We start from the raw sequence: 26,046 nt of genomic DNA on the forward strand, positions 1-26,046 counted from the left end.
AGCCCAAACCCAGCCCTCACCTTCTGCGTGAAGACCCATGACCGGCTGTACTACATGGTGGCCCCATCTGCAGAGGCCATGCGCATCTGGATGGATGTCATCGTCACAGGGGCTGAGGGCTACACTCAGTTCATGAACTAACTGCTGTGGGCCTCCTGGCAGAGCACAACTGAGGCTTTTGTATAAGAAGACTTTAATATTCTGTAAAGAGCTTGGTCCTGTGAGTTTCTGGGCTCTGGCCTCCTGAAGAACCAGCCAGAAGAAGAAAAGTGGAGGTGGCTTTGCTGCCTCCTGGGAGCCCAGAACTTGCAGTAACCCTTTAGGGTCCTGCCCCGGGCCCAGCCAGGGCTGAGGAGCTGTTACAGAGAGGGCCTCAGCTCCGACCTGACACCTGCTCTCCCCAGCCTGTTTTCTCTTTTCTAAAAGACAAATTATGGTACCATAAGCTGCCAAAGATCCCCTCCTGCCTCAGACCCCTTTGCCAGGGGCTTTGGGGGCTGAGCAGAACCACATCCAGAGTGGGGTAATAGCTCAGGCAGCCCACTTCCCACTTCTCAAACCCCACTCTGCCCCATTGTTCTCCTTTCCCATATCCTTTGTATCACCTTGCTCAAGGGCCAGAGATCTCAAGTGTCATCCTTGAGGTCCCAGCTCCATCCCCTAGTTGCAGACCCATCACCATGGTTACCATAGCGACTGCTTCATTGCCATGGTTACATACTAATTGCTGCAGCTCTGTGGCCCAGCCCACTGCTTCAGCTATGGGCCATCTGAGGGTACGTGCCATCATCTCTCCAGCCCAGGCCCCTGGGCATCTCATGCTGGGGGAAAGGGACTGAACACCTGTTCCCTGCCCCATGCCTGTGTCTTCAGCCCTTATGCACAGCCTGCCAGCCCCCCAGTCCAGTCCTCTCCCTTCCACTGGTGCCTTGCTTAGAGCCAGAAGGGATGAAGCCGGGGGATCTAGGGAACAGAGGAGGAGCAATGCGGTTGGGAGGGGAAGCTAGAAAGGTTATAGTTGAGTTCTGTACAGGGTCGAGTTTCCGACAGGGAAAGAGGATTCCTCCGATGCTCCTAGAGGGAAAGCCTGAGCAGGAGATGATGCAGCAGAGGGGAAGGGCCCTGTGGTGCCACTGCCCTTCCTTCAGCCTCCGAAGGGCGATGGAAATGGAGAGTGGAGGACCAGGCCTCCAGCTGTCCGGCCTCGCCCTTCACGCCTTAACACAAAGCCCACCTCCCCTTCTCTCCTTCCCAGCATTAAGCCCTTGGTTGCGTGGGCCCAGGCTGGGGGTTTTCAGTATTTGTAAGCATTTCAGCAGAACAATAAAGCCTTTGGACTACGGAAGTGAGTGGAAGGCCGGAGGTGTGGGACTTGGCGCTGGGGCACTTGGGGTAGGAGGGATAGGTCTTCCCCCTAGAGCAGGATTTCCACCCTGTTCAAGGTTCCAGGAGGGAGCTAGGCCCTAACCCATGACCTCCAGGTCATGAACCTGCCCCCCACTTCACTCTGAGGACAGGCTGGGAGGTAGGAGGGCATGAAGAGGCAGGGGAAGATGGGAACTGGTGCAGAGGTTTAATGGGACAGGAGCTGGGGCCAGGTGAAGAGGGGAGGGCTGTCACCGTGACAGGAGGCTGAACAGGAGGCTGGGCAGAAGGGTGGCTGCCAGGCAGTGGGGCTCCAGGAAAGCCAGCTGGGACCCTGAGGTCAGCCGGTCACCATAGCGGTCCAGCAGCATCAGGACCACGCCATTCGTCCAGCCAAAGCCCTCCTGGGAGAGGCAGGGCAGTGGGGCCCGGTTTCTGGGGAAGCCCCAGACCCTTGGTGGGGGCTGTGGGCTCTCTCCCCAGGGGCACTGGCCCTGCCTAACCCCAGCAGTACAGGAAGCACCAGTAAGCTCGTCCCCTGGGCCGACATGCAGGTGAGCACACTGAGGCCTGGGGTGGGGGTCGTGGGCAGCAGAGCCCAGGAGTTCCCTGTAGGGCATTGGCCAGCCCACCCCTGGCCTGCTCACCTGAACTTCATACTCTCCTCCCCCACCAGGCTGTCCACCGTTGCTGATGTCATACTGGGGACAAGCGGGTAGGGTGTAGGTCAGGCACTGCCCCCAGCTCCAGGAACAACAAACAACCCTGGAGCCCTTGGGGAGAAGCTGCTCTGCCTGCCCAGCAGCCCCTGCAGTGCCCAGGAGCGGCCACTGGGTGCCGCCACCATCCCAGCTGTGCTGGCCCTGGGCCCTGCTGCCAAGCCTGACCCACCTCAACACTGGGACGCCCTGGGGGTGGCGGGAGGGCTCAGGCCAGCTCACCTTCTCATACATGGCTGACTTTTGCGAGTAGACATCAAAGTTGGTTCGGATCCAATTCTGAGCCAGCTGGAAAGCCACTTCCTGGGCCCGAGGTAAAGGTGCCTTGGCCAGGCCTAGACCCCATCGGAGGCAGGACTCAACCTCCAGGTTTCCCATCCCAGACAGAGCAGAGGCTGCACCCTACTCTCCCCAAGGAGGGAAAGAGGCCTGGGTCCTAAGACTTCCTTTCTGAGACCACGGGCCAAACTGCCCTTAATCGAGGGCGATGGTTTGAAGGGCAAACAGGACTGATTGCACTGGACAGGTCGGGTGGACATAAATGTTTGCCGAGTGGAGGCCAGGAGAGCAGAGGAGTGAGAGAAAGGACACAGGGCCTGCATCTTTTGTTAACACCTCCCCAGCACCAGGGAGGCCCACCTCTACACCCTGGGGAGGGCCCTTGGCTGTGCCAGCCCTGCCTCCTTACCTCTGATGACCAGGTCCTGCAGGGGGGCCCAGGCATTGGGGAAATCCCACTGCTGGCCTGTCTTCTGGAGAGAGGTCGGGATTCCATACTGGTAAGTCAGGATCCGGCTGTCCTAGAAGGTCCCAGACATTCCCATGACTGTGAGTGGGGCTGGACTGGGAGCCAGGACAGATACTGGGCCCCACAGGAAGCCAGATGTCCCCTTCTTGACTCTTTTCTTCTTGGCTCACAGCTGCCCCCCGGTAGCTCCGCAGGACCCGCAGGCTGGGACAAGAGGCACAGCCGGAGGAAGCGGCCTCCCCTGCAGGTCCTGCTCAGGGTCGGGAGGGGGCGGTGCTGCCTTCAGTGGACCCGAGCCACCTGCTGTGTCCTCACCTCCAGGTATTTCAGAGCCTTGTCCGCCACGCCAGGGTCAGAGAAACACCCAGCCCAGAGTGGAGTGAGGTTGGATGGGTAAAACTCTTGGTTCTTCTTCTTGTTCTCAAGGTCGTAGTCGAACCAGGCACCGGTCTCCTCATCCCACAGGACTGCATTCAGGGCGGCCAAGCGCTGCGCCCGCAGGGTTCTGTACTTTGTGGCCTGGGAGTCGTTGCCTGGGGTAGTGCTGCCTTTAGACCCAGTAGCCAGCGCCCTGCCTGCGGGCCCCAAGCCCTTCGTGGCTCTACTTTGGCCTCCACCCTTTGTGTTTCTCTGCAAGGGCTAAGACACCCTGATGACCAAGGGGATGTGCCGACCTGGAACCGACCACACTTCTGGTCTCTAGGTCCTGGAATTTCCTGAGCATATGGCCCCACACTGCTCCCAGGGAACCACTGGAGCTGATCTGTCCCAGGGTCTATCCTCCCAAGGGTATTGGCTGAGTGGATTCCCCTAGCTCTCAGGGGGTCAAGAACAGCTGTCTGAGGAGAGGGAGTGGATGGATTTTGGATGTGTGGACTAGGGTTCCCCTCACAGACCCTAGAGACCCTCACAGTAAGAAAGGGAGGAAGAGGGGATTAGGGTGGGCTCCGTTTGTCCTCTTGTCTGGTACACAAATGTGAGTGCAGGCGTCCACTAGGGCGGGGCTCAACAGGCCCGGTTGCTGAAGGCCTGTCACCCCAGGGTCCTACTTCCAGTTCTATTGCCAAGTCTGAGGCAGGAAACCAGACTCCCTGCTTACCCTTCCCTCCTGGGGTGCTCACCCAGCCTGGAATAGAATTTGCTCATCAGCTCCTCTGCTTGGCATAGGAAGGCATTCAGGTCAACAGGCACCAGTTTGCTGGTTCGGATGCCACTAAGCGAGTTGGAGTTTGGGCCTCCGATGAGCCAGCGTGAAGAGAAGTCCCAGCCAGACTCGGCCCCAGCCTTGAGCTCAGCCCACAGAGCCTCCCGGTCTCCTGTGAGGACACAGCAGGGAACCCAGCCAGTCCCGCCTGCAGGAGAGGCAGCCAATGACAGGAGACCAGAGCCTGACACAGAGGTGCTCAGCCGCCCTGCCCCCAGCCCTCCCTCACCCTGCTGCTGCTCACCTTCCGGCAAGGTGTCAGCCAACTCTGCGTCTTTGCTGTAGGACTCAGGCCTGGCAAAGAGGAGAGGTGGGCAGCCCGGCACTAGTAGCTACTAAGCCCCTCTGTGGTCAAGAGGAGGCTGAGCCATCTTGATCCAACTGCCCTTGGGCCCCCACAGCCCAGGATTGCAGAGGGCTCTCGGTGTCACCATCTGAGAGGTCAGGCTAAGTCACTCCTCCTCCTGCCCGGGGCATTGTGATGCTCTAACCAGAGTGAGCAGGTAAGAAATTGAGGGGTGGGCTGTGCAGTTCCTCACCTGGGTCCCCCGTAAGGGACATAATAGCGATTCAGGAGGTAGTTCTTTCCCTCTAAGCTCACAGAGACAGTCCTGTTCTTGGTCCAAAAGTCCAATTCCAAGGCTAGCGTCTCAATGTTCTCCCTGGAGTGAAGCAGACAACACCTCAGCCCAGGCGCGCTGCCCATCCCCAGCCCTGAGAGGTCTGAGGTGGGGGGTGGGTCTGCAGAGCAGCACAAGAAGGGTGGTACCCACTGTAGGAAGGTGGTGTCGTTGGTGTGAGTCAGGTAGCAATCCATCATGAGGGTCAAGAGTGGGGGCTGGCTCCGCTGCAGGTAGTACACGCGCCCGCCATTGGGGACATGCCCATAGCTGCCAAGAGGAAGGCCTGCTGAGATGCCTTCTCCCCAGCAACTGGCACCAAGGCAATCCAGCTCCAGGCCTATGGCACACCTGCCAATCCTCCCCACCTAGGCTGGAAGTGCCTGGCCCCCTCTCACGTTTTCACCAGGTCCAAGAAGTTCTGCAGCATGCCCTTCACCGTCTCAGCCATCTCCGAGAGGAGCAGACCCTCCATGACCCAGTAGGAGTCCCTGGGGAAGGGGCAGCTTAGGCACCACCCTACTGTCTCCCTCTGCCCTGCACACCAGCCAGTGGGGCACTCTGCCCTGCTCAAGACACCTTGCTGGCCCTGGGTTTCTGCACCACTGCCAGTCCTGCGGGCCCCCTGGTCTCTCAGGCCTGGGCGCTCACCAGTAGTAGAACTCCACAAAGCGACCGCCAGGCACAATGAAGGGGTGTTCTGAGTAGATGAGAGAGAACCGTTCAGGGTGGCTGAGAACCTCTGGCTTCATCTGGAATCAGGAGAGAGGGCAAGGGGAGCCTAGAATCCCCATGGAAGCAGAGGCCGCAGGCAGCTGGGGAATCTGAGGCCCTGGGAGTCACAGGCTTTGGAGCCAGGCAGTTGGGTTCAGCTCTGGCTCCACTGCTGCTCAGCCATGTGATAAAGGCCTGGCCGCTGGGAGCCCTGGGGTCCTCATCTGTCACCTTCTGGCCTTGGGAGTCCTGGCTCAACTTGGTGCCAGGTAGAAGACCCGACCACTCAGCCAGGCACCGGGCAGGTATCCACCAAGCAGCGGCCATTACAAAGACCCAGGGTGGGCTGGGTGGGTAAGGGTTGTGCCAGCCCCCCATTTCCCCTCTACTCCCCATCCTTGCTGCCACGACCCAACCAGGCTCAGAAGATTGGCCCATCACCCCCATTCTCTGAGCCAGGTAGGGGTAAAACCCCAAACCCTTTCCCCAGGTGAGGGGATATAGATGAGCAAAGTAGCTCAGGACAGGGCTGAGCACAGGGCCTGGCCCCAAGCAGCAGTAGCACTGACTCTTCCTGAGACGGAGGCCTCCTGAGAAGGAGCTCAGGGAAGGAGACAGCCCAGCAGGCAGTGAACATCTACCCAGTACTGGGCAGCCTAGAGGTGGCAGGGCAGGCTGGGGTTTCCTGGGGAGGCTGGGGAGCCTTCCTGGAGGAGGCGAGGCATTAGAAGTAGATGCTGCGCTTCTGATCTCAAAAGTTCTTTCTAGAGGGCTTCTATTTGGGGACCCAGGGGTCAGGAACTGGTTTCTCAGAAAAAGAAGCCCGATCTGTGCTCCGGAGACACTGTGGGCCCCAGGCACATTCCTCTCTCCAGTTCCCTTGGCCAGGCCTTGGGCAGGCCCAGGACGCTGATACCTTCTTCCCCAGCTTCTTCCAGAGCTGGTGCAGCTGCCCTGCCCAGACACGTAGTTTGGCATCTGAAATCTTCTGCAGGAACTGGGGGCTGGAAGAACACAGGCCCCCCAGGGTTCAGGGAGGCAGCTCGGTTGGAAGGGACCCTCTCTTGTTCCCCGTCCAGAGTCATACCTGTCTTTCCAGTCTGCAGGGGTCCAGGGCTGCAGCTCCTGCCCCTTGGCCTGGAAGTGTTCCTGGACAAACGCCTGCAGCTGCTCCCTGGGGATGCTGTGATTGTGGTCCCTGGACAGCTCAGTGAAGGTCTGCAGGACTTGTTCTGGAGAGCAGGCAGCAGGGAGGGGTCAGCAGGGTGTCACAAGCCACTCCCTGATCACAGGGGCCTCTCTGCTTGTTCTTGCCCCCTGCCTTCTTTGGAGAGAAGGTTCTTTGGAGAGGAGGTTCAGCCCTAGGTGCTTCACCTGGAGCTATAGACAGTGGCATGTCCACAAACTGCTTGTCATCCTGGTAGAACTTGGCCATTTGAACTTGGTGTAAGAGCTCCCCGTGGCAGTAAATCTCGCTGCAGAGACAGGGATAGGAGCAGGTCAGGTCACCACCAGCACCCCATTGGGACAGAAGAGAAGGCTAGAGTCTGTGGCAGACTGGTCAAGGCATGTTCCCTGGGACTGGACAAGGGCTCTGTGTGTGTGTGTGTGTTAGGAGTTTGTGGGTTGGAGTGACATACAGGGCTGAAGGAACAAATAGGGTCTTTGGGCAATAAAGTGCCTGTCTGACTGCCTGAGCCCACACTAGTGGCTAATTTGAGATGATGTAGAATAGCTGGTAGACAAAGGGAGGTTAGCACTTTAATCATACTGGTGTGGCCAATTCTCTGTACAATGGCCCTGTGTAGACTCAATCGGAAGGGCTTATGGCAGAAACCTGGGAGGTGCACTCAGTGGTGATCGCTGAGATTGGGCCAGAACATTTCCAGGCGCAGTGTATGTGTAGGTCATTTGAGAGATAATTACTAGCTGGCTCTTGAGTGTTTCCAGAAACTGCTTCCATGACGCCATGACACAAAATAATCCTGAAACCTGAAATAGCCATAATGTCTTGGGTGATGTCAGAGGAACACTCCGTAATGAAGGCAGTGCCCAGAAGAGTTTCTGAATAAAATGGAAACGGTTTATTCAGGAGCGTGCTGCTCAGGGAATGCAAGGAGGTGCTCATGGTATTCAGGAGCAGGAAGCCTCCTTCCCCCTAGGGTCAACTCTGGAAGCACCGAGGAGCTGATGGATCCTAGTGCCACATAGGGGCCCTTTGAACAGCTCTTGGTTGAATGACAAAAGCTGCTTGGTTTATAGGTAGAAAGACCTTGTTTGGAAGGCCTTTGCACTCTGACTGAGGATGGAAAATCTTTGAAGAAGGTAAGAACAAATCATCTCAGTGGATTGAATTGCGTGCTGTTTTCCTTGCAGTGATAGAAGAATCAAATGATAAAAGCCCCTGTGTTTGGGTTTTTACTGACTCATGGGCCGTGGCCAATGGCCTGGCAGATGGGCAGTGAAAAACTGAACTACTAAAGTGTTGCCCACCTGGGGCATAACCCTATGGAAATGTAAAGGGCACATTAAAGTAGCTTTGCATATCAGGTTGTAGATGCAAATGTGCAAAATACTACAAGATGCTATATTAGAACAGAAGATGCTGTACCAGTGTGGACCACCAAGTTATATTTCTTCAGATCAAAGAACACAATTGACAGCATCTAGCGTTCAGCAACGGGGCAAGCAATACCACAGCAAATGGACATATGGTGTTGCATACCATCCTCAGAGTAGCGCTTTGATAGAAAATTGGAACAGATAGTTGAAACGTTTGCTGTCTATAGTAGGGGGAGGGAGATAAAAGCATGAAGGGGTGGCTTACATACCTTCAAAAATGTGTGCTCTGGCTGGGCACGGTGGCTCACACCTGTAATCCCAGCACTTTGGGAGGCCAAGGCCGGTGGATCAGTTGAGGTCAGGAGTTCAAGACCAGCCTGGGCAATATGGTGAAACCCCATCTCTACCAAAAATACAAAAAGTAGCCAGGTGTGGTGGCAGGCGCCTGTGATCCCAGCTACTTGGGAGGCTGAGGCAGGAGAGTCACTTGAACCTGGAAGGTGGAGGTTGCAATGAGCCAAGATCACACCACTGCACTCCAGCCTGGCCAACAAGAGCAAGACTCTGTCTTTTTAAAAAAAAAAAAAAAAAAAAAAAAAGTGTGTGCTCACATTCAACTTGAGAGGAGCAAAGGGAGGTCTCCATTAGATTGATTCCCCTAATTTTTCTGGGGGATCTGGGAAAAGGGAGGGCGGAGTTGTTGGTATAACTATATGATTTGTTCCCAAATCATCTCAACTACATTTTCCTGCCCAATACAGTGGCCCCAGGACTGGAACTGCAAATGTGGGTGTCAGAAGAAGGGACGATTCTCAAGGAAAAAACTGCAACTGTACCTTTAAACCTTTATGCCAGATTTACTAAGGGTCTGATGGGATGTGTTGTGCCTTCACAGTATCTGGCTAAATTTGGCTTCTTAGTGAATGCAGCCATGTTGCCTAGTGGTCAAGATAGCCCACTAGTTCCGCACCTTTGTAACTCTTCCTTACATGACTGGCAGCGGACTGAGGGCAAGGCACCTGCAACAGTACTGTTAGTGCTGGCAATGTGGATCAGCACAGTGGCCAAGCCTAATGTCCCTTCCAGAAGTGGAAAAACTTGGTAAAAATCAATGATAGGCTGGGTGTGGTGGCTCATGCCTGTAGTCCTAGCACTTTGGAAGTCCGAGGCAGGTGGATCAGGAGGTCAGGAGATCGAGACCATCCTGGCCAACATGGCAACACCCCCGTCTCCACTAAAAATACAAAAATTAGCTGGGCATGGTGATGCCTGTAATTCTAGCTACTTGGGAGTCTGAGGCAGGAGAGTTGCTTGAACCCGGGAGGTGGAGGTTGCAGTGGGCCAATATTGCATCACTGCACTCCAGCCTGGGCAATAGAGTAAGACTCTACCTCAAAACAAAAACAAACAACAAAAAAAATCAATGACAGATGGTGAGGAAGAGACGCAGTAGCTGAGGGTAAAGGAATGAGTAAATGGGTTATGCAATGAGGGGAATGCAATATCATGTAGGTGCCTGGAGAGACTCAAAACAAGAGAGTAAGATTGTGTCTTAGCATGATTATACCAGATGCCTGAAAGGGGGAAGCCATGCATTTGCCAAGACGACTCCTGCTTTTGGGCCCTGACAAGGTCAAATGGCAGCCTGCAAACCTGAGTGGCACTGCTCTGAGACTTGGTCATATGATATGAGGATGAGCTGCTCCAGTTGCTGACAACAGAATGTAACTCTAGCAATGTGCCAGAGATTTTTGACTCTTAATTTTCAGGTTACATCTACTACGAAGGATACCATTTGGGAAGGAATTTCCAGGAACTACTCTTTTTGGGGCCTTTGGATTATGTGGTTTACAACTCCTGGCACAGTAATCACTGTGTAACTGTAAACCTTGATCACTGAATGCTTAGAAAGGTCTCCGGTTAAAACGAACGAAATATAGCAGCAGCATGGCCAGCCTATTCCAATGAGCTCCATGCACAAATGCAGATCACCCTTGTTTTTGTGGATGAAAAGCTGTTAAACAGAATAGAAAAAAATTTTATTTTATTTTTTATTTATTTATTTTTTTTGAGACGGAGTTTTGCTCTTGTTGCCCAGGCTGGAGTGCAATGGCGCGATCTCAGCTCACTGCAACCTCTGCCTCCCGGGTTCAAGTGATTCTCCTGTCTCAGCCTCCCGAGTAGCAGTAGCTGGGATTACAGGCATGCGCCGCCACGCCCGGCTAATTTTGTATTTTTAGTAGAGATGGGATTTCTCTATTTGGTCAGGCTGGTCTCAAACTCTCGGCTTCAGGTGATCCACCCATCTCAGCCTCCCAAAGTGCTGGGATTACAGGTGTGAGCCACTGAACCTGGCCTAGTTTTTATTTATTTATTTTTTTTTTATTTTTTATTTTTTTTTTTTTTGAGACGGAGTCTCGCTCTGTCGCCCAGGCTGGAGTGCAGTGGCCAGATCTCAGCTCACTGCAAGCTCCGCCTCCCGGGTTCATGCCATTCTCCTGCCTCAGCCTCCCAAGTAGTTAGGACTACAGGCGCCCGCCACCGCGCCCGGCTAGTTTTCTGTATTTTTTAGTAGAGACGGGGTTTCACCGTGTTAGCCAGGATGGTCTCGATCTCCTGACCTCGTGATCCGCCCGTCTCGGCCTCCCAAAGTGCTGGGATTACAGGCTTGAGCCACCGCGCCCGGCCTAGTTTTTATTTTTTTAGATAAGGGCTCACTCTGTCACCCAGGCTGGAATGTAGTGGTGCAATCACAGCTCATTGCAACCTCAATCTCCCAGGCCCAAGTGATCCTCCCATGTCAGCCTCCTGAGTAGCTGGGACTACAGGCATATGCCAGCGTATCCACCTAATTTTTTCTATGTTTTTTTGTAGAGACCGGGTCTTAATATGTTGCCCAGGCTGGTCTTGAACTCCTGGCTTCAAGTGATCCTCCTGGCTTGGCATCCCAAAGTGTTGAGATTACAGGCATGGGCCAGGATGCCCAGCCCAAATGGGTTTCTTATAGTAGTAAAGCAGTAGGCATCCCATGATATGTCCAAATTCTCCTGGGGAACAGCCCCATGCTGAGACAAGGAAGGCTATGGGAGGCTTTATGGCATACTCAAACTAATTACACCCAGGTGTGATGACCACTCATCTAACCCTAGTATGGGGAACTCACAAATTCTGGGTACAAAACATGTATCCTAAAGGCACTCAGGCCTTTAATGCAAAATGGCAACAGCATACATGGTGGAACAAATATTGTCCATGAGACAGAAAAAACTCTAAGGGAGATAGGTTCCCCCATCATGGAACATGCTGAATTTATTAATCCTATTTTTTCACCTTAAAGTCTTTTATCCCTAACACATTTACTTTTTTTTTTTTGAGACCGAGTCTCACTCTGTCGCTCAGGCTGGAGTGCAGTGGCACCATCTCGGCTCACTGCAACCTCTACCTCCCTTGTTAAAGCAATTCTCATGCCTCAGCCTCCCAAGTTGCTAGGATTACAGGCATGTGCCACCACACCCGGCTAATTTTTGTATTTTAGTAGAGACAGGGTTTCACCATATTGGTCAGGCTGGTCTTGAACCTTCTGACCTCAGACGATCCAGCTGCCTCGGCCTCCCAAAGTGTTGGGATTATAGGCATGAGCCATGGCATCTGGCCTACAAATTTACTTTTAACAAGGAGAAGCATTTAGAGAAAAAGATGTATTAGAGGAGGAGGGAATACTTCCAAACTCATTCTGCAAAGCCAGTATTACCCTGGTCCCAAAACCAGATGAAGACACATCAAAAAAAAATAAAATAAAACTACAGGCCAGTATCACTAATGAATATTGATGCAAAAATCCTCAACAAAACACTGGTAAACCTTGGCCGGGCGTGGTGGCAAAACTCTGTCTCTACAAAAAAACAAAAATATGGCCGGGCGCGGTGGCTCAAGCCTGTAATCCCAGCACTTTGGGAGGCCGAGACGGGCGGATCACAAGGTCAGGAGATCGAGACCATCCTGGCTAACACGGTGAAACCCCGTCTCTACTAAAAAAAAACCAAAAACCTAGCCGGGCGAGGTGGCGGGCGTCTGTAGTCCCAGCTACTCGGGAGGCTGAGGCAGGAGAATGGCGTGAACCCGGGAGGCAGAGCTTGCAATGAGCTGAGATCCGGCCACTGCACTCCAGTCTGGGTGACAAAGCAAGACTCTGTCTCAACAAAAAAAAAAAAAAAAAAAAAAAATTAGCTGGGTGTGGTGGCATGCACTCGTAGTCCCAGTTGCTTGGGAGGCTAAGGTGGCAGGATCGCTTAAGCCCAGGAGGCAGAGGTTGCAGTGAGTTGTGATTGTGCTGCTGTACTCCAGCCTGGGCGGCAACAGAGCAAAAAAAGAAAAGAAAGATTTTCCATGTTCATTGTTTATGGATTGGAAGAATCAATATTGTTTTTTTTTGTTTTTTGTTTTTTAAAGAATCAATATTGTTAAAATGTTCATATGGGCTGGGTGCAGTGGCTCATGCCTGTAATTCCAGCACTTTGGGAGGCCAAGGCAGGCCAATCACTTGAGGTCAGGAGTTCGAGACCAGCCTGACCAACATGGTGAAACCCCGTCTCTACTAAAAATACAAAAATTAGCCAGGTGTGGTGGTGCATGCCTCTAATCCCAGCTACTCGAGAGGCTGAGGTAGGAGAATTGCTTGAACCCAGGAGGCAGAGGTTGCACCACTGCGCTCCAGCCTGGGTGACACAGCAAGACTCCATCTCGGAAAAAATAAAAAATAAAAATAAATAAATAAATAAATAAATAAGGAACTCATACAACTCTTTTAAAAAAGCTAATAATCCAATTTAAAATGGGCAAAAGACCTGAATAGACATTACTGAAAAGCAGACATACATTTCCTTAAGAAAATAAATTTTAAAAAAAGACATACAAATGGCAAACAAGCATATGAAAAGGTGCTCAATATAATTGATCATCAGAGAAATGCAAATCAAAACTACAATGAGATAGCATTTCATCCTTATTAAAATGGCTTTTATCCAAAAGCCAGGCAATAACAAATGCTGGTAAGGATGTGGAGAAAAGGAAATTCTCATACACTGTTGGTGGGAATGTAAATTAGTACAACCACTATGGAGAACAGTTTGAAGGTTCCTCAAAAAACTAAAAATAGAGCTACCATATGATCCAGCAATCCCATTGCTAGATATATGACCGAAAGAAAAGAATCAATATATTGAAGCACTATTGACAATAGCCAAGATTTGGAAGCAACCTAAGTGTCCATCGACTGATGAATGGATAAAGAAAATGTGGTATATATCCACAATGGAGTACTATTCAGCCATATAAAAGAATGAGATCCTGCCATTTGCAAGAACATAGATGGAACTGGAGGTCTTCTTTTTTTTTTTTTTTTTTTGAGACAGAGTCTTGCTCTGTCGCCGGGCTGGAGTGCAGTGGCCGGACCTCAGCTCACTGCAAGCTCCGCCTCCCGGGTTCCCGTCATTCTCCTGCCTCAGCCTCCCGAGTAGCTGGGACCACAGGCGCCCGCCACCTCGCCCGGCTAGTTTTTTGTATTTTTAGTAGAGACGGGGTTTCACCGTGTTAGCCAGGATGGTCTCGATCTCCTGACCTCGTGATCCGCCCGTCTCGGGAGGTCATTATATTAAGTGAAATAAGCCAGGGGCAGAAAGACAAACTTCATATGTTCTCACTTATTTGTGGGAGCTTAAAATTAAAATAATTGAACTCATGGAGATAGAGAGTAGAATGACAATTAGGAGAGGCTGGAAAGGGTAGTGGTACAGTGGCAGGCATCGGGGGGAGGTGGGGATGGTTAATGGTACACAGAAACAGAAATAATGAATAAGATCTAGTATTTGCTAGCACGACAGGTGACTGTAGCCAAAAATAATTTAATTGTACATTTAAAAATAACTAAAAGAGTATAATCAGATTGTTTGTAACACAAAGGATAAATGCTTGAGGTGGTGGACACCTCATGTACCCTGATGTGATTATTACCCATTGCATGCCTGTATCAAAATATCTCATGTAATTAATAAATATATTCACCTACTATGTACCTCCAAAATTTAAAAATTAAAAAAAAGAACAAAACAAAACAAAAGATTAAGTGAGGGGCTTCAAGTGTCTTAAATATTAAATAAATGTAAGGTTTTTTTATTAAAAAAAAAAATCAATTTCCAGTTCCACTCCCCTACTCAGAGATTGGGAGGTCAGGCTGATATCACTTGGATCAAAGCCCCAGCTCTGCAAACACACAGGTTGGTCTTTCTGGCATGTCCAGTCCTCATCCTGAGTCAGCTAATTAGTATAATCCATCTAGAGCCTCATCATGAATACTGAAGACACACCTATCATTTGGGAAATTGCAAGAGCTTAGAAGTTACTTCCCAGCAACTTGGGTCAAAGAACGGACAAACTCTGTTATACAACAGTCCAGTCCCTAGCCTTTACCCATAGATCCCTTGTAGCAAAACAGTCATACTTTCCTGAGCAACTGCATTTGGAATAGCATTTTTGTAACGACAAAGAGATAGTATCAACATGAACATATTGAAAATTTAGAGGAGCTAGTGTGGAAGTAGAGATGGGAAGCTTTTAGCTCAATTTCCCAATACATGTGACCCTCAATATTAGTATTATAATCTTGCCAACAACGCCAGTGCTTTATCATATTGCACTATGGTAGATGTAACCTGAAAATTAAGAGTCAAAAGATGTTCACACATTACTAGAGTCCCATTGTCATTAATAATTAGTCCTGTTCATCACCAGATCATATGACAAAATGTCTCCCAGGATAAGGCCACTCAGGCTGGCAGGCTCCCCTTTGATCTTGTCAGTTTCCAGAGCAGGAGTGGTCTTGGCAAAATATGGCTTTACCCTTTCAGGCGTCAAGTATAGTTGAATGAAGAGGCGATAGCATCTTTTTCTCTGATCTTCTTTCTAAGCATTAATGTAATAGTGGACTTCCCTCATTGCATTTCTTATTAATGCATGGATTTACTCATTTATTCCCAGCTACTACACCTCTTGTTCTCCATTTATACCCAAACTTTTCCACCTTTGGAAAGAACATTGGGTTAGGCCACTGTGTTTATCCAGATTGTAGGTAGAAACACTTGTCTTGTAAATGCTTCTCCTTCGGTCCACTCCCATTCATACAGGGCAGGCTTACATAGGTACAGAACTAGTAAGCTATCTTGAGCAGTAGGCAATATATTTGTATTTATTGTTAGCCCCATTTTTGCTAGATAAGGTGAAGGCACAACCTGCCCCATCAGACCCTTAGGAATTCTCACATAAAAGTTGAAGAATATAGTTATACTTTCTTGCTTAGGAGTAATTCCTGCCTCTTGCATTTGTATCTGCAGTCCTAATTCAAAATTCTAGCAGATAAATGTAACAAAGAGATTAAAATAATTGAAAAGAATCAAGCAGAAACCCTAGAGCTGAAAAATGCAATTGGCATACTGAAGAATGCATCAGAGTCCTTTAATAGCAGAATTCATCAAGCAGAAGAAAGAATTAGTGAGCTTGAAGACAGGCTATTTGAAAATACACTATCAGAGGAGACAGAAAAAAGAATAAACAAAGAAGCACGCCTACAGGATCTAGAAAATACAATCAAAATGCCTCAAAATGGCAAATCTAAGAGTTATTGGACTTAAAGAGGAGGTAGAGAAAGAGATAGGGACAGAAAATTTATTCAAAGGGGTAATAACAGAGAACTTCCCAAACCTAGAGAAAGATATCAATATCCAAGAACAAGAAGGTTATAGAACACCAAGCAGATTTAACCCAAAGGCTACCTCAGGGCATTTAATAATCAAACTAAAGGTCAAGGACAAAGTAAGGATACTAAAAGCAGCAAGAGAAACGAGACAAATAATATACAATGGAGCTCCAATATGTCTGGCAGCAGACTTCTCAGTGGAAAGCTTACAATCCAGGAGAGAATGTCATGACATATTTAAAGTGCTGAAGGAAAAAAAAAAACACTTTTACCCTTGAATAGTATATCTGGTGAAAATGTCCTTCAACCATGAAGGAGAAATAAAGACTTTCCCAGACAAGCAAAAGCTGAAGGATTTCATCAATACCAGACCTGTCCTACAAGAAATGCTAAAGAGTGTACTTTGGTCAGAAAGAATAGGATGTTAACACGCAGTAAGAAATCACCTGGGCCGGGCGCGGTGGCTCAAGCCTGTAATCCCAGCACTTTGGGAGGCCGAGATGGGCGGATCACGAGGTCAGGAAATCGAGACCATCCTGGCTAACACGGTGAAACCCCGTCTCTACTAAGAAATACAAAAAATAGCCGGGTGAGGTGGCAGCGCCTGTAGTCCCAGCTACTCGGGAGGCTGAGGCCGGAGAATGGCGTGAACCCGGGAGGCGGAGCTTGCAGTGAGCTGAGATCCGGCCACTGCACTCCAGCCTGGGCTACAGAGCGAGACTCCGTCTCAAAAAAAAAAAAAAAAAGAAATCACCTGGGCAGGGCACAATGGCTCATGCCTGTAATCCCAGCATTTTGGGAGGCCGACGTAGAAAGATCACTTGAGGAGTCTGAGACCAGCCTGACCAACATGGTGAAATCCTGTCTCTACCACAAAATACAAAAAAATTAGCCAGGTGTGGTGGCACACACCTGTAGTCCCAGGTACTCAGGAGGCTGAAGTGGGAGAATCACTTGAACCAGGGAGGTGGAGGTTGCAGTGAGCTGAGATCTCACCACTGCACTCCAGCCTGGGCAACAGAGTGAGACACTGTCTCAGGAAAAAAAAAAAAAAGTTAATGATCGCTGGGTTCAGTGGCTCAGGCCTGTAATCCCAGCACTTTGGGAGGCTGAGGCAGGCAGGTCACTTGAGGTCAGGTGTTCGAGACCAGCGTGGCCAACATGGTGAAACCCCATCTCTACTAAAAATACAAAAAATTAGCTGGGCATGGTGGCGCATGCCTGTAATCCCAGCTACTTGGGAGACTGAGGCATGAGAATTGCTTGAATCCAGGAAATAGATGTTGCAGTAAGCTGAGATCGCACCACTGCACTCCAGCCTGGGTGACAGAGTGAGATTCCATCTCAAAAAAAAAAAGAAATCACCCGAAGATACAAAACTCACTGTTAATAGTAAGCACACAGAAAAAACACAGAATATCATAACACTAGAACTGTGGTATGTAAACTACTCTTATCCTATGTATCTGCAGTCCTGGGACCACTGGGATTTACTGGAACCACTGAATCATCTGGAAAAAGAAAGTTTAGTTAATGTGGGGAAGAAAGAAAACGGTATAGTCATACCACATGGGAAGAATTGCTAGTCATCGTCCCCCAGTCCCTCTTCCCTTTAACTTCCAGAAAAGCAGAAGAATCTAATAGGGACAAACCCTTGAGCCCCCTTATGCTGAGTGTGAGCACATACTTGTGAAGGCACGTAAGCCAGCCTTTCATACCCTTATTCCCTGCTGTTTTAGATAGCACATGCTTCAACTGCCCATCCCAATTCTCTATGGAACCACTCCTCTGAAGATGAAAGTGTTTCTTGATCTGAAGAAATATAACTCAATGGTTCAAATTGGTGGAGTATCTTTTGTTCTGACCCTTTTACAGTGTCAGTATTTTGAGCATTTGCATCTACCACTGGCCATGCAAACTCCAGTCCAGAATCAGTGTCTACTCTTGTCAGGACCCATTTGTAGCCCTCCAGGCCTACCAGAATCAGTCCATCTTGCCAGGTATGTGCAGGGCCTTCCCTCCAAGGTCATCTTCCCACAGCTGTGTGCAGTCTTTCTCTTTTTGGCAGACAGAAAAGTACTTACTGGCATTTTGTGCCTCGGCGGGAACAAGAGGACTAAGTCTAAATTCAGCCCTTCTCTGCATGGCTGCTGCCCTGCAATGTCCATTTATTTCATGAACACAGGTGGCCACCTCAAGCGAGCACACAGGGATGCCTGCTTGTTGCCCCAGTTCCCTTTTGATCCTGGAAAGGGGTTCTTTGATGGACATCAACATAACCTGCTTTAATGCACTCCTAAAATTCCTGTTGTGATTTCCATATAGACAAGGTTCCCATTGTCCTTCTGCCTGACCATATGGCCAGGCCATTGGCCACTGTCCAAGAGTTAGTAAAAACCTAAACAGTATGCAATTCAGCCCACAGAGCTGATTTGTTCTTGCCTTCTTTGATCAGAGTGACAACCTTCCAAACAGTAGGCTGTTCATTCACCTTGGGACTGCCATCCATAAGCCAAATAGCTCTTTGTCGGTCAATTGAGAGCTGTCAATAGGGCACTGTCCAATTGGCAATAGAATCTAATGAGTGGGTCCAAAGTCAGTCCTAGGGGAAGAAAATCTCTCTGCTCTTGAATACACTGAATAACTCTGCATTCCCCCATGAGCTTATTCCTGATCCAGTCATTTCCACTTCATTATGGAACTCTTCTGGGCCCTGCCCACTCTCTGAGAGCATTTCTCCAACATCACCTAAGATATTATAGGTATTTCAGGTTTCAAGATTATCTTACATCCTTCAGTCATAGGGGCAATTTCAAATAATGTCTGATAGCGAGCCAATAATTACCTCTCACACGGAAATTCTCTAGTCCAAAGTCCCAGCACTCGTGCCAGGAGGTGCTCTAAGACCTTTGCTATAAAGTCCAGTCTATGCTCCAGAGAAGGCTAACAATCTCTGTGGAGCTGGGCAATCTTATTGGTTCCCATTTGGAATGTCTAATCAATATTGCTTGATGAGTGGATGTCCATGCCTTCTGTTTTACAATACTAGGTAGTCGAAATGTTTCCTGGTCAGATACAATATCCATCCCTGTAATACATTCAGGTAGAAGAGATGCAACACTCCACATAAAACCTGTTCAAGCGCATACCAGTTTTTTGTTTTGTTTTGTTTTGGTTTTGAAATGGAGTTTCGCTCTTGTTGCCCAAGCTGGAGTGTAATGGTGCGATCTCAGCTCACTGCAACCTCCTCCTCCTGGGTTCAAGTGATTCTCCTGCCTCAGCCTCCCGAGTAGCTGGGATTACAGGTGCACACCACCATGCCCGGCTAATTTTGTATTTTTAGTAGAGACAGGATTTCTCCATGTTGGTCAGGCTGGTCTTGAACTCCTGATCTCAGATGATCTGCCCACCTCTGCCTCCGAAAGTGCTGGGATTATAGGTGTGAGCCACTGCACCTGGCCACATTTTTATATTCTCTCAATCTCATTGCAGTGCCCATCAGGGCTTCAGCAGGTGCTTTTGGTACCACAGTGCAGGACTGGAGGTTGTAATTCCACCAACCAGAATCTAAGCATGGCCCATCTTTTACTTTCAGTTTGACTATTACAGATAAAAATCTATAGGGATTGTATATTTGCTTTTCTTCTTAGTGGTATACATTTTCCTATGCACATGGGCCAACTCCCCAAAAGTTAGAGATCAATCATCTCTAAGTTCCATTGGTAACTTTTACCTCCAGTAACTGATTGCAGCATGACTGTTCTTCACACCATGAGTGACCATGTAGCCACTCAAGAATGAAAGATTTCTCATCCCCTGCCCTTTCATCTTTTCTTTTCCCAACCCACATGTTTCAGTGAGTCAGGGTCATTCTAGTAAATCCACATTTTCTGACACCAACTGCAATACTGCAATTTAATCCTGGTGCTAACCATCGGGAGTTAGTGTGGAATCCACACTCAGGTTAAGGGCACAGTCCTGAGTGAGACGGCCTCACGTCTGACACCAGCCACAAGTTCAGGGGTCCCCAGGCCACCTGCACTTCTTACCAAAAGGCTACAAATGTAGGGGTTCCCATAACCCTTTCAGATTTGATAATTTGGTAGAACTCACAGGACTCAGAAAAGCTTACGGTTATGCTTAGGGCTGTAGTTTTATTACAAGAATATAAGCCAGGATCAGCCAAATGAAGAGACACATGGGGCAAGGTCTAGGGGGGCCCTGAATGAACAGCTTCTGTGTCCTTTCCCCATGGAACCAGGACGTTTCCCCTCCTGGCTCATCAATGTGTTCACCAACCAGGACTTGGTATTTTTTTGTTTTATTTTTTTGTTTGTTGAGACAGGCAAAAAATCAGGCCAGGTGCAGTGGCTCATGCCTGTAATCCCAGCACTTTGGGAGGCTGAGGTGGGTGGATCGCTTGAGGTCAGGAGTTTAAGACCAGCCTGGTCAACATGGTGAAACCCAGTCTCTACTAAAAATACAAAAATTAGCCAGGCATAGTGGTGAATGCCTATAGTCCCAGCTACTTGGGAGGCTGAGGCAGGAGAATCGCTTGAATCCTGAGGGCAGAGATTGCAGTGAGCCAACATCTTGCCACTGCACTCCAGCCTGGGCAACAGAGCTAGATTCCATCTCAAAACAAAACAAAACAAAAACAAAAAACAGTAATCAGGGACCACTAGGAATAACAGATATTCCTATCACTTGGGAGATTCCAAGAGCTTAGAAGTGACCTTGGAGGAACCCAAGACAAAGACGAAACAAATTCTTCATTATGCAAGAAGTGGCTTGTGCATGAAAGGATTGACTCAGCAGGTCTGCTGTGTTCAAACCCTGCACGTTTCAGAGAAAGTTCTGGCCTGTGACCAGCCCTGAGAGATAAGATTTAAATTACTGAAATATGCTGCCTGATAAGTCTTTGTTTTTCTGGGACCTTGGGCCATGCCAGATATATGATACTAATAATGTGATTTCTGGCAGGGGCCTTTGGCCACCCAGTATCAGTTTGACCTCTGAAGACCTGGAGAGTGAGTAACTGAGGTCAGCCACACAAGTAGTCCATGCTTTCATCACTGACCTCCAATAAAAACACTGGACACCAAGACTCAGGTGAGATTTTGTGGTTGGCAATACTTCATGCGTGCTGTCCCATGTTATTGCTGGAAAAATCAAGTACTGTCCATATAAATCCATTGGGAGAGGAAAAACTGGAAGATTGAGCTTATTTTCTCCTGGACTCGGCCCTAGAATATTTCACCTCCGATGGCTTTTAACATGTATCCTTTCACTGTAAGAAACCATAATCAAGGCCGGGCACAGTGGCTCACTCCTGTAATCCCAGCACTTTGGGAGGCTGAGGCAGGCAGATCACGCCAACATGGCAACACCCCTGTCTCTACTAAAAATACAAAAATTAGCCAGGCCTGGTGGCAGGCACCTGTAATCCTAGCGACTGGGGAGGCTGAGGCAGGAGAATTGCTTGAACCCAGAAGGTGGAGATTGCAGTGAGCCGAGATTGCGCCACTGCACTCCAACCTGGAGACAGAGCGAGAGTCCATCTCAAAAAAAGAAAAAAGAACGAAACCATAATCATGGTATAACCGTTTGGAAGTATTAGTGAATCACCGGCCTGAGGTTGGTCTTAGGGAACACCAATAAAGTCATCTTCCCCTACGTTTGGCAAACAGCCTAATGCTTGACAAAACACTGGACCACCCAGTCTCTCTGAAGTCGTCATTACAATCGCACAGGATAAAACCTATTAACTCTCCCAGGTACACTTTTCCCATTTATACTCCACAATTGTCATGGGCAAGCACCGTCAACTCGCCCTTAACACGCACCCCCTGTTGAATCCCTTGTCTCTGACTGTAGTCCTACCACTGGAGCCCAAGCCCAAACTTTGTTGCCTGGAGCCCCGCTCTCCCCAGACCTGTTCCCACTCTGCCCCAATCACACAGGCCTTCTTCCCAATCCCTGAACAGCACCTCAGGGCCTCTGCACGGCCCTTTCCACGCCTAGACTGTCTTCTCCCAGGTCAGCTCAACGATGGTTCTTACCACAGTTCTGCTCACACATCACCTCCTCAGAGACACCTTTCCTCCCCGTCCTCTCTAACACACCCTCCGCTCACACGCACCAGCGGGTCCTAACTTCGCTCTACTTCAAACTGTGCTTCTGTTACTGTTTTGCTTTTATTATTATTATTATTATTATTATTATTATTATTAGAGACAGAGTTTCACTCTCGTTGCCCAGACTGGAGTATAATGGCACGATCTTGGCTCACTGCAACCTCCACTTTCCAAGTTCAAGTGATTCTCCTGCCTCAGCCTCCTGAGTAGCTGGGATTACAGGTGTGTGCCACCACGCCCGGCTAATTTTGTATTTTTAGTAGAGATGGGGTTTCACCATGTTGGTCAGGCTGGTCTCGAACTCCTGACCTCAGATGATCCCCCCGCTACCTCAGCCTCCCAAAGTGCTGGGATTACAGGCGTGAGTCAGCATGCCCAGCTGTTTTGCTTCTATTATTATTGTTCTTGCAGGAGCTGGTAAAGTGGTTGATGTGGCCACAGCTCCATAAATCCATGAGTAATGAAGGGTAGACTTTGCCTGAGTCCAGGAGGCAGGACAGGGTCACTCATCTCTGTCCCTGGTGATGGAAACTCAGGGTTAGGAAAGAGCTTTGACCTGCCCTGGGTCACAAGGAGAGTATTAGGGTCAGGGCTTAAGCCCGGGTGCTGTGGTCAGGCCCTTAGTCCACCTCTCACACCCAGGCTAGGAAGCTGGAGCAGAAAGTTTGCTAGAACAATCCTGGGAAGAGGCCTGCACAGTTCAAGGGGCAGCTTGCAGGAGGAGAGGGAGGGAGGGTGGGTCAGGCCAACAGGGTGTTAGACCTCAGGCCAGGCTCTGGCAGCTGCATCTGGTATCAGGACTGCAGGTCCTGGCAGGGGGCAGTGGCTCACGCTTGTATTCCCAGCACAGTCACCAAGACTAATTCCCTTCCAAAGGTGGAAAATTTTGGTAAAAGTCAATGACAGGCCGGACGTGGTGGTGCATGCCTGTGATCCCAGCTACTCAGGAGGCTGAGGCACAAGAATCTCAAACCTGGCCGGGCGCGGTGGCTCAAGCCTGTAATCCCAGCACTTTGGGAGGCCGAGACGGGCGGATCACGAGGTCAGGAGATCGAGACCATCCTGGCTAACACGGTGAAACCCTGTCTCTACTAAAAAAAAAAATACAAAAACTAGCCGGGCGAGGTGGCGGGTGCCTGTAGTCCCAGCTACTTGGGAGGCTGAGGCAGGAGAATGGCGTAAACCCGGGAGGCGGAGCTTGCAGTGAGCTGAGATCCGGCCACTGCACTCCAGCCTGGGCGACAGAGCAAGACTCTGTCTCAACAAAAAAAAAAAAAAAAAAAAAAAGGATCTCAAACCTGGGAGGTCTAGGCTGCAGTGAGTGGAATGGTGCCACTGTACTTCACCTGGACAACAGAGCAAGACTCTAACAAAAAACCCAAACAAACAAAAACAAAAAAAAGGACTGCAGGTGCAGTGCCCAGCATAGAGCCTGCTACACAGGAATCCTGATTTTCTTCTCTTCCCTACTCTTTCCTTCCTTTATAATCTCTTCTTTTCCTTCTGAAGTACTGACCCCAGAGCTTGAGATCTCATCCCAGCCTCCCTCTTATTGCCATCCTCTCCCGCTGCCTTCCCCACACCCTACCTCTCACAGGGTGGGGGTAGGGCCTCCTGGGACCCCAGTCCCAGCCCCAGCAGCAGTAGCAGGCACAGCTTCCAGGTCCTCCCTGGCATGGTGGCTGTGACTGTGATGAATGAGCAAGCCCAGGCACCCTCGGCTTGCTGGGCACAGCCTGACTCGCCTGCCTGTCCAAGTCGGCCGAAGTCCAGCCTTCAAGGCGTGGCCACCTGAGGGACGTGTGCTTGGTCTGTGTGCAGCCTGCTCGCCCCTCCTGCTCTCAGGGCACAGTGGTCACCTCCCCTGCTTCTACTTTGCTTCTTCTATTTAACTGTCTCAGCTGCTGCCAATGGCTCAGGCCCTTCCCTCAGAGTATGGGGATGGCAGTGGGGAATGGGCACCCGAAGGCCAGAGACACAGTCGAGGCCACACACCTGTAACCTGGATGCAAGTTCCTTGGGTGGCCCCAAGACCACCCACTTCAGAGAGTTACCATTTCCCTTAACATTTCAAATGGAATGGCTCAAGATCCTGTCCCTGCTGTGGTATGAAATTCAAGGACTCTCACTGTTGTCTACAAGAGATATGGCAGGAGCACAGGACAGTAGAGCCATTCTGTCTGGGGAGAACTAAGGGAGACCCACCATACTGTGACTTTGTAATGAGTCTTTTTTTTTTTTTTTTTTTTTTTTTTTTGAGACTGAGTCTCACTCTGTCGTCAGGCTGGAGTACAGTGGCATGATCTCGGCTCACTGCCACCTCTGCCTGCCGGGTTCGAGCGATTCTCCTGCCTCAGCCTCCCAAATAGCTGGGACTACAGGCTCATGCTATCACGTCCATTTAATTTTTGTATTTTTAGTAGAGACAGGGTTTCACCGTGTTGGCCAGCATTGTCTCAATCTCTTGACCTCATGATCCACTCGCCTTGTCCTCCCAAAGTGCTGGGATTACAGGCCTGAGCTACCACGCCTGTCCTAATGAGTCTTGATGATCACATAGGAGTTTGCCAAGGGAATGGGCTGGAGACCACTACAATGTACGCAGAGCATACAAAGAGAACAGCAAACCCCTCAGCCTAGCTGCAGAGAACTTGGTGCTCATGCAGGGAAGGGTTTTGAGATAGGCTGCAGGAACATGTTGGCACCAGTCTGGAAATGTCTTTGCCAAGCCAAGGAATGTAATTCCTTGTAATTCCCCAAAGTGGAGCTAGCAGAGAAGTTTGTGAGCTTAAGAAGCAGATTCTCACCGGGAGGGAGCAGTGGCTCATGCCTGTAATCCCAGCACTTTGGGAGGCTGAGGTGGGCAGATCACCTGAGGTCAACATGGTGAAATCCCGTCTCTACAAAAATACAAAAGTACAAAAATTAGCTGGGCTTGTTGGCGGGCACCTGTAATCCCAGCTCCTCAGGAGGCTGAGGCGGGAGAATCGCTTGAACCCAGGAGGCGGAGGTTGTAGTGAGCTAAGATTGTGCCACTGCACTCCAGCCTGGGTGACAGAGAAAGACTCTGTCAAAAAAAAAAAAAAAAAAAAAAAAGATTCGGTTGCTTTAGAGGCTCATCCCCTCAACATATGGAAGGTGAGCTGAAGGGACAGGGGACAGGGGGTGGGCAAGGCACATGGAGTTTAGTGATTGGCGTGACCTCTCCTGAAGGACTTAGGTTTGCTGTTAAGGATGTCAGTTGTGGCACCTGAGCAGTGTTTGCCACTGTTAAAAAGAAAAACCTTAGACAAATTAAATTTAACCATTTATTCAAGCAAAGAAATGACTCATGAATCAGGCACCGCTCTGAACTAGTAAAGGTTCAGATAGCTCCACCTAGTAATGTGGGCAGCTGGCATTGGTTTTTTGTTTGTTTTGTTTTTTGAGACAGGGTCTCGCTCTGTCGCCCAGGCTGGAGTGCAGTGGTTCCATCACAGCTCACTGCAGCCTTGATCTCTCAGGTTCAAGGGATTCTCCCACCTCAGCCTCCTGAGTAGCTGGGACCACAGGCACATGTCACCACACCCAACTAATTTTTTAATTAAAAATACTTTTTTTTTTTTGTAGAAATTGGGTCTCCCTATGTTGTCCAGGCTAGTCTGGAACTCCTGAGCCAGAGCAATCCTCCTGCCTCATCCTCCCAATGTATTGGGATTATAGATGTGAGCCACCATGCCTGGTCAACAATTTTTTTTTTTTTTTTCCTGAGATGGAGTCTCGCTCTGTCACCCAGGCTGGAGTGCAGTGGTGCAAGCTCTGCTCACTGCAAGCTCCGCCTCCCGGGTTCACGCCATTCTTCTGCCTCAGCCTCCCGGGCATCTGACTACAGGCGCCCGCCACCATGCCCAGCTTTTTTTTTTTTTTTTTTTTTGTATTTTTAGTAAAGACAGGGTTTCACCATGTTAGCCAGGATGGTCTCAAGCTCCTGACCTCGTGATCCGCCTGCCTTGGCCTCCCAAAGTGCTGGGATTACAGGCGTGAACCACCGCACCCAGCCAACAATTTTTAAGTGTACAATTCAATTTCCTTTTATTACATTCACAACGCTGTGCAACCACCACCCTTGGATTCTTTGGATAAATCTCACTTGGTCATGATGTCTAATCCTTTTAATAAACTGTTGGTTTTGGTTTGAGAGTATTTTTTTGAGGAATTTTGCATCAATATGTATATAGGATAATTGACTGT

The 26,046-nt window shown here is 49.5% G+C and overlaps 2 protein-coding genes and 1 long non-coding RNA gene across 30 annotated transcripts in view; 2 read left to right on the forward strand and 1 right to left on the reverse strand.

Moving 5' to 3' along the window:
• Window positions 1-1,345, forward strand: part of LOC105476399 (pleckstrin homology like domain family B member 1) — a 53,070-nt gene extending 51,725 nt beyond the window's left edge. For 21 of the 24 annotated variants that reach the window (XM_071075656.1, XM_071075658.1, XM_071075651.1 and 18 more), the window contains one exon: window positions 1-158. In XM_071075656.1, coding sequence (XP_070931757.1) covers window positions 1-141 — 141 coding nt within the window. In that variant the 3' untranslated portion in view covers window positions 142-158. The other 3 variants (XM_024791035.2, XM_011732320.3, XM_011732323.3) reach the window with 1 other exon arrangement.
• Window positions 307-23,557, reverse strand: LOC105476494 (trehalase). Of its 5 annotated transcripts, none has more exons than XM_071075666.1 (15): window positions 23,405-23,556; window positions 6,745-6,845; window positions 6,458-6,602; window positions 6,287-6,374; window positions 5,308-5,408; window positions 5,055-5,147; window positions 4,810-4,926; window positions 4,576-4,698; window positions 4,281-4,330; window positions 3,954-4,148; window positions 3,148-3,365; window positions 2,773-2,884; window positions 2,307-2,419; window positions 2,013-2,066; window positions 307-1,769 (listed from the first exon to the last, which is right to left on the reverse strand). In XM_071075666.1, the coding sequence occupies exons 1-15, from the start codon at window positions 23,491-23,493 to the stop codon at window positions 1,617-1,619; spliced, it is 1,752 nt and encodes a 583-aa protein (XP_070931767.1). In that variant the 5' UTR covers window positions 23,494-23,556; the 3' UTR covers window positions 307-1,616. The 5 variants fall into 5 exon arrangements, with proteins under 5 accessions (XP_070931767.1, XP_070931764.1, XP_070931768.1 ...); XM_071075667.1 differs by having other exon boundaries at window positions 1,448-1,800; window positions 3,954-4,184; window positions 23,405-23,557; XM_071075665.1 differs by having other exon boundaries at window positions 1,448-1,769; window positions 3,954-4,184.
• LOC139357605 (uncharacterized) overlaps window positions 4,245-26,046 on the forward strand; it is a 27,885-nt gene continuing 6,083 nt past the window's right edge. The window contains exons 1-2 of the long non-coding RNA XR_011611108.1: window positions 4,245-4,539; window positions 20,663-20,791. This is a non-coding gene — a long non-coding RNA (uncharacterized lncRNA). The remainder of the gene's footprint in view (window positions 4,540-20,662; window positions 20,792-26,046) is intronic.

This window comes from Macaca nemestrina, chromosome 12, assembly GCF_043159975.1.
Source record: "Macaca nemestrina isolate mMacNem1 chromosome 12, mMacNem.hap1, whole genome shotgun sequence".
Lineage (NCBI taxonomy): Eukaryota > Metazoa > Chordata > Mammalia > Primates > Cercopithecidae > Macaca > Macaca nemestrina.

Bases quoted from the DNA above. Each gene is read 5' to 3' on its own strand.
- LOC105476494 (XM_071075663.1), bottom strand. From the start codon at position 23,493: ATGCCAGGGAGGACCTGGAAGCTGTGCCTGCTACTGCTGCTGGGGCTG. The intron at 3,366-3,953 runs GTGAGCACCCCA...GCACTACCCCAG, and splicing joins CAAATTCTATTCCAGGCTGG to GCAACGACTCCCAGGCCACA. The intron at 2,420-2,772 runs GTAAGGAGGCAG...GATGGGGTCTAG, and splicing joins GCAGGACCTGGTCATCAGAG to GCCTGGCCAAGGCACCTTTA.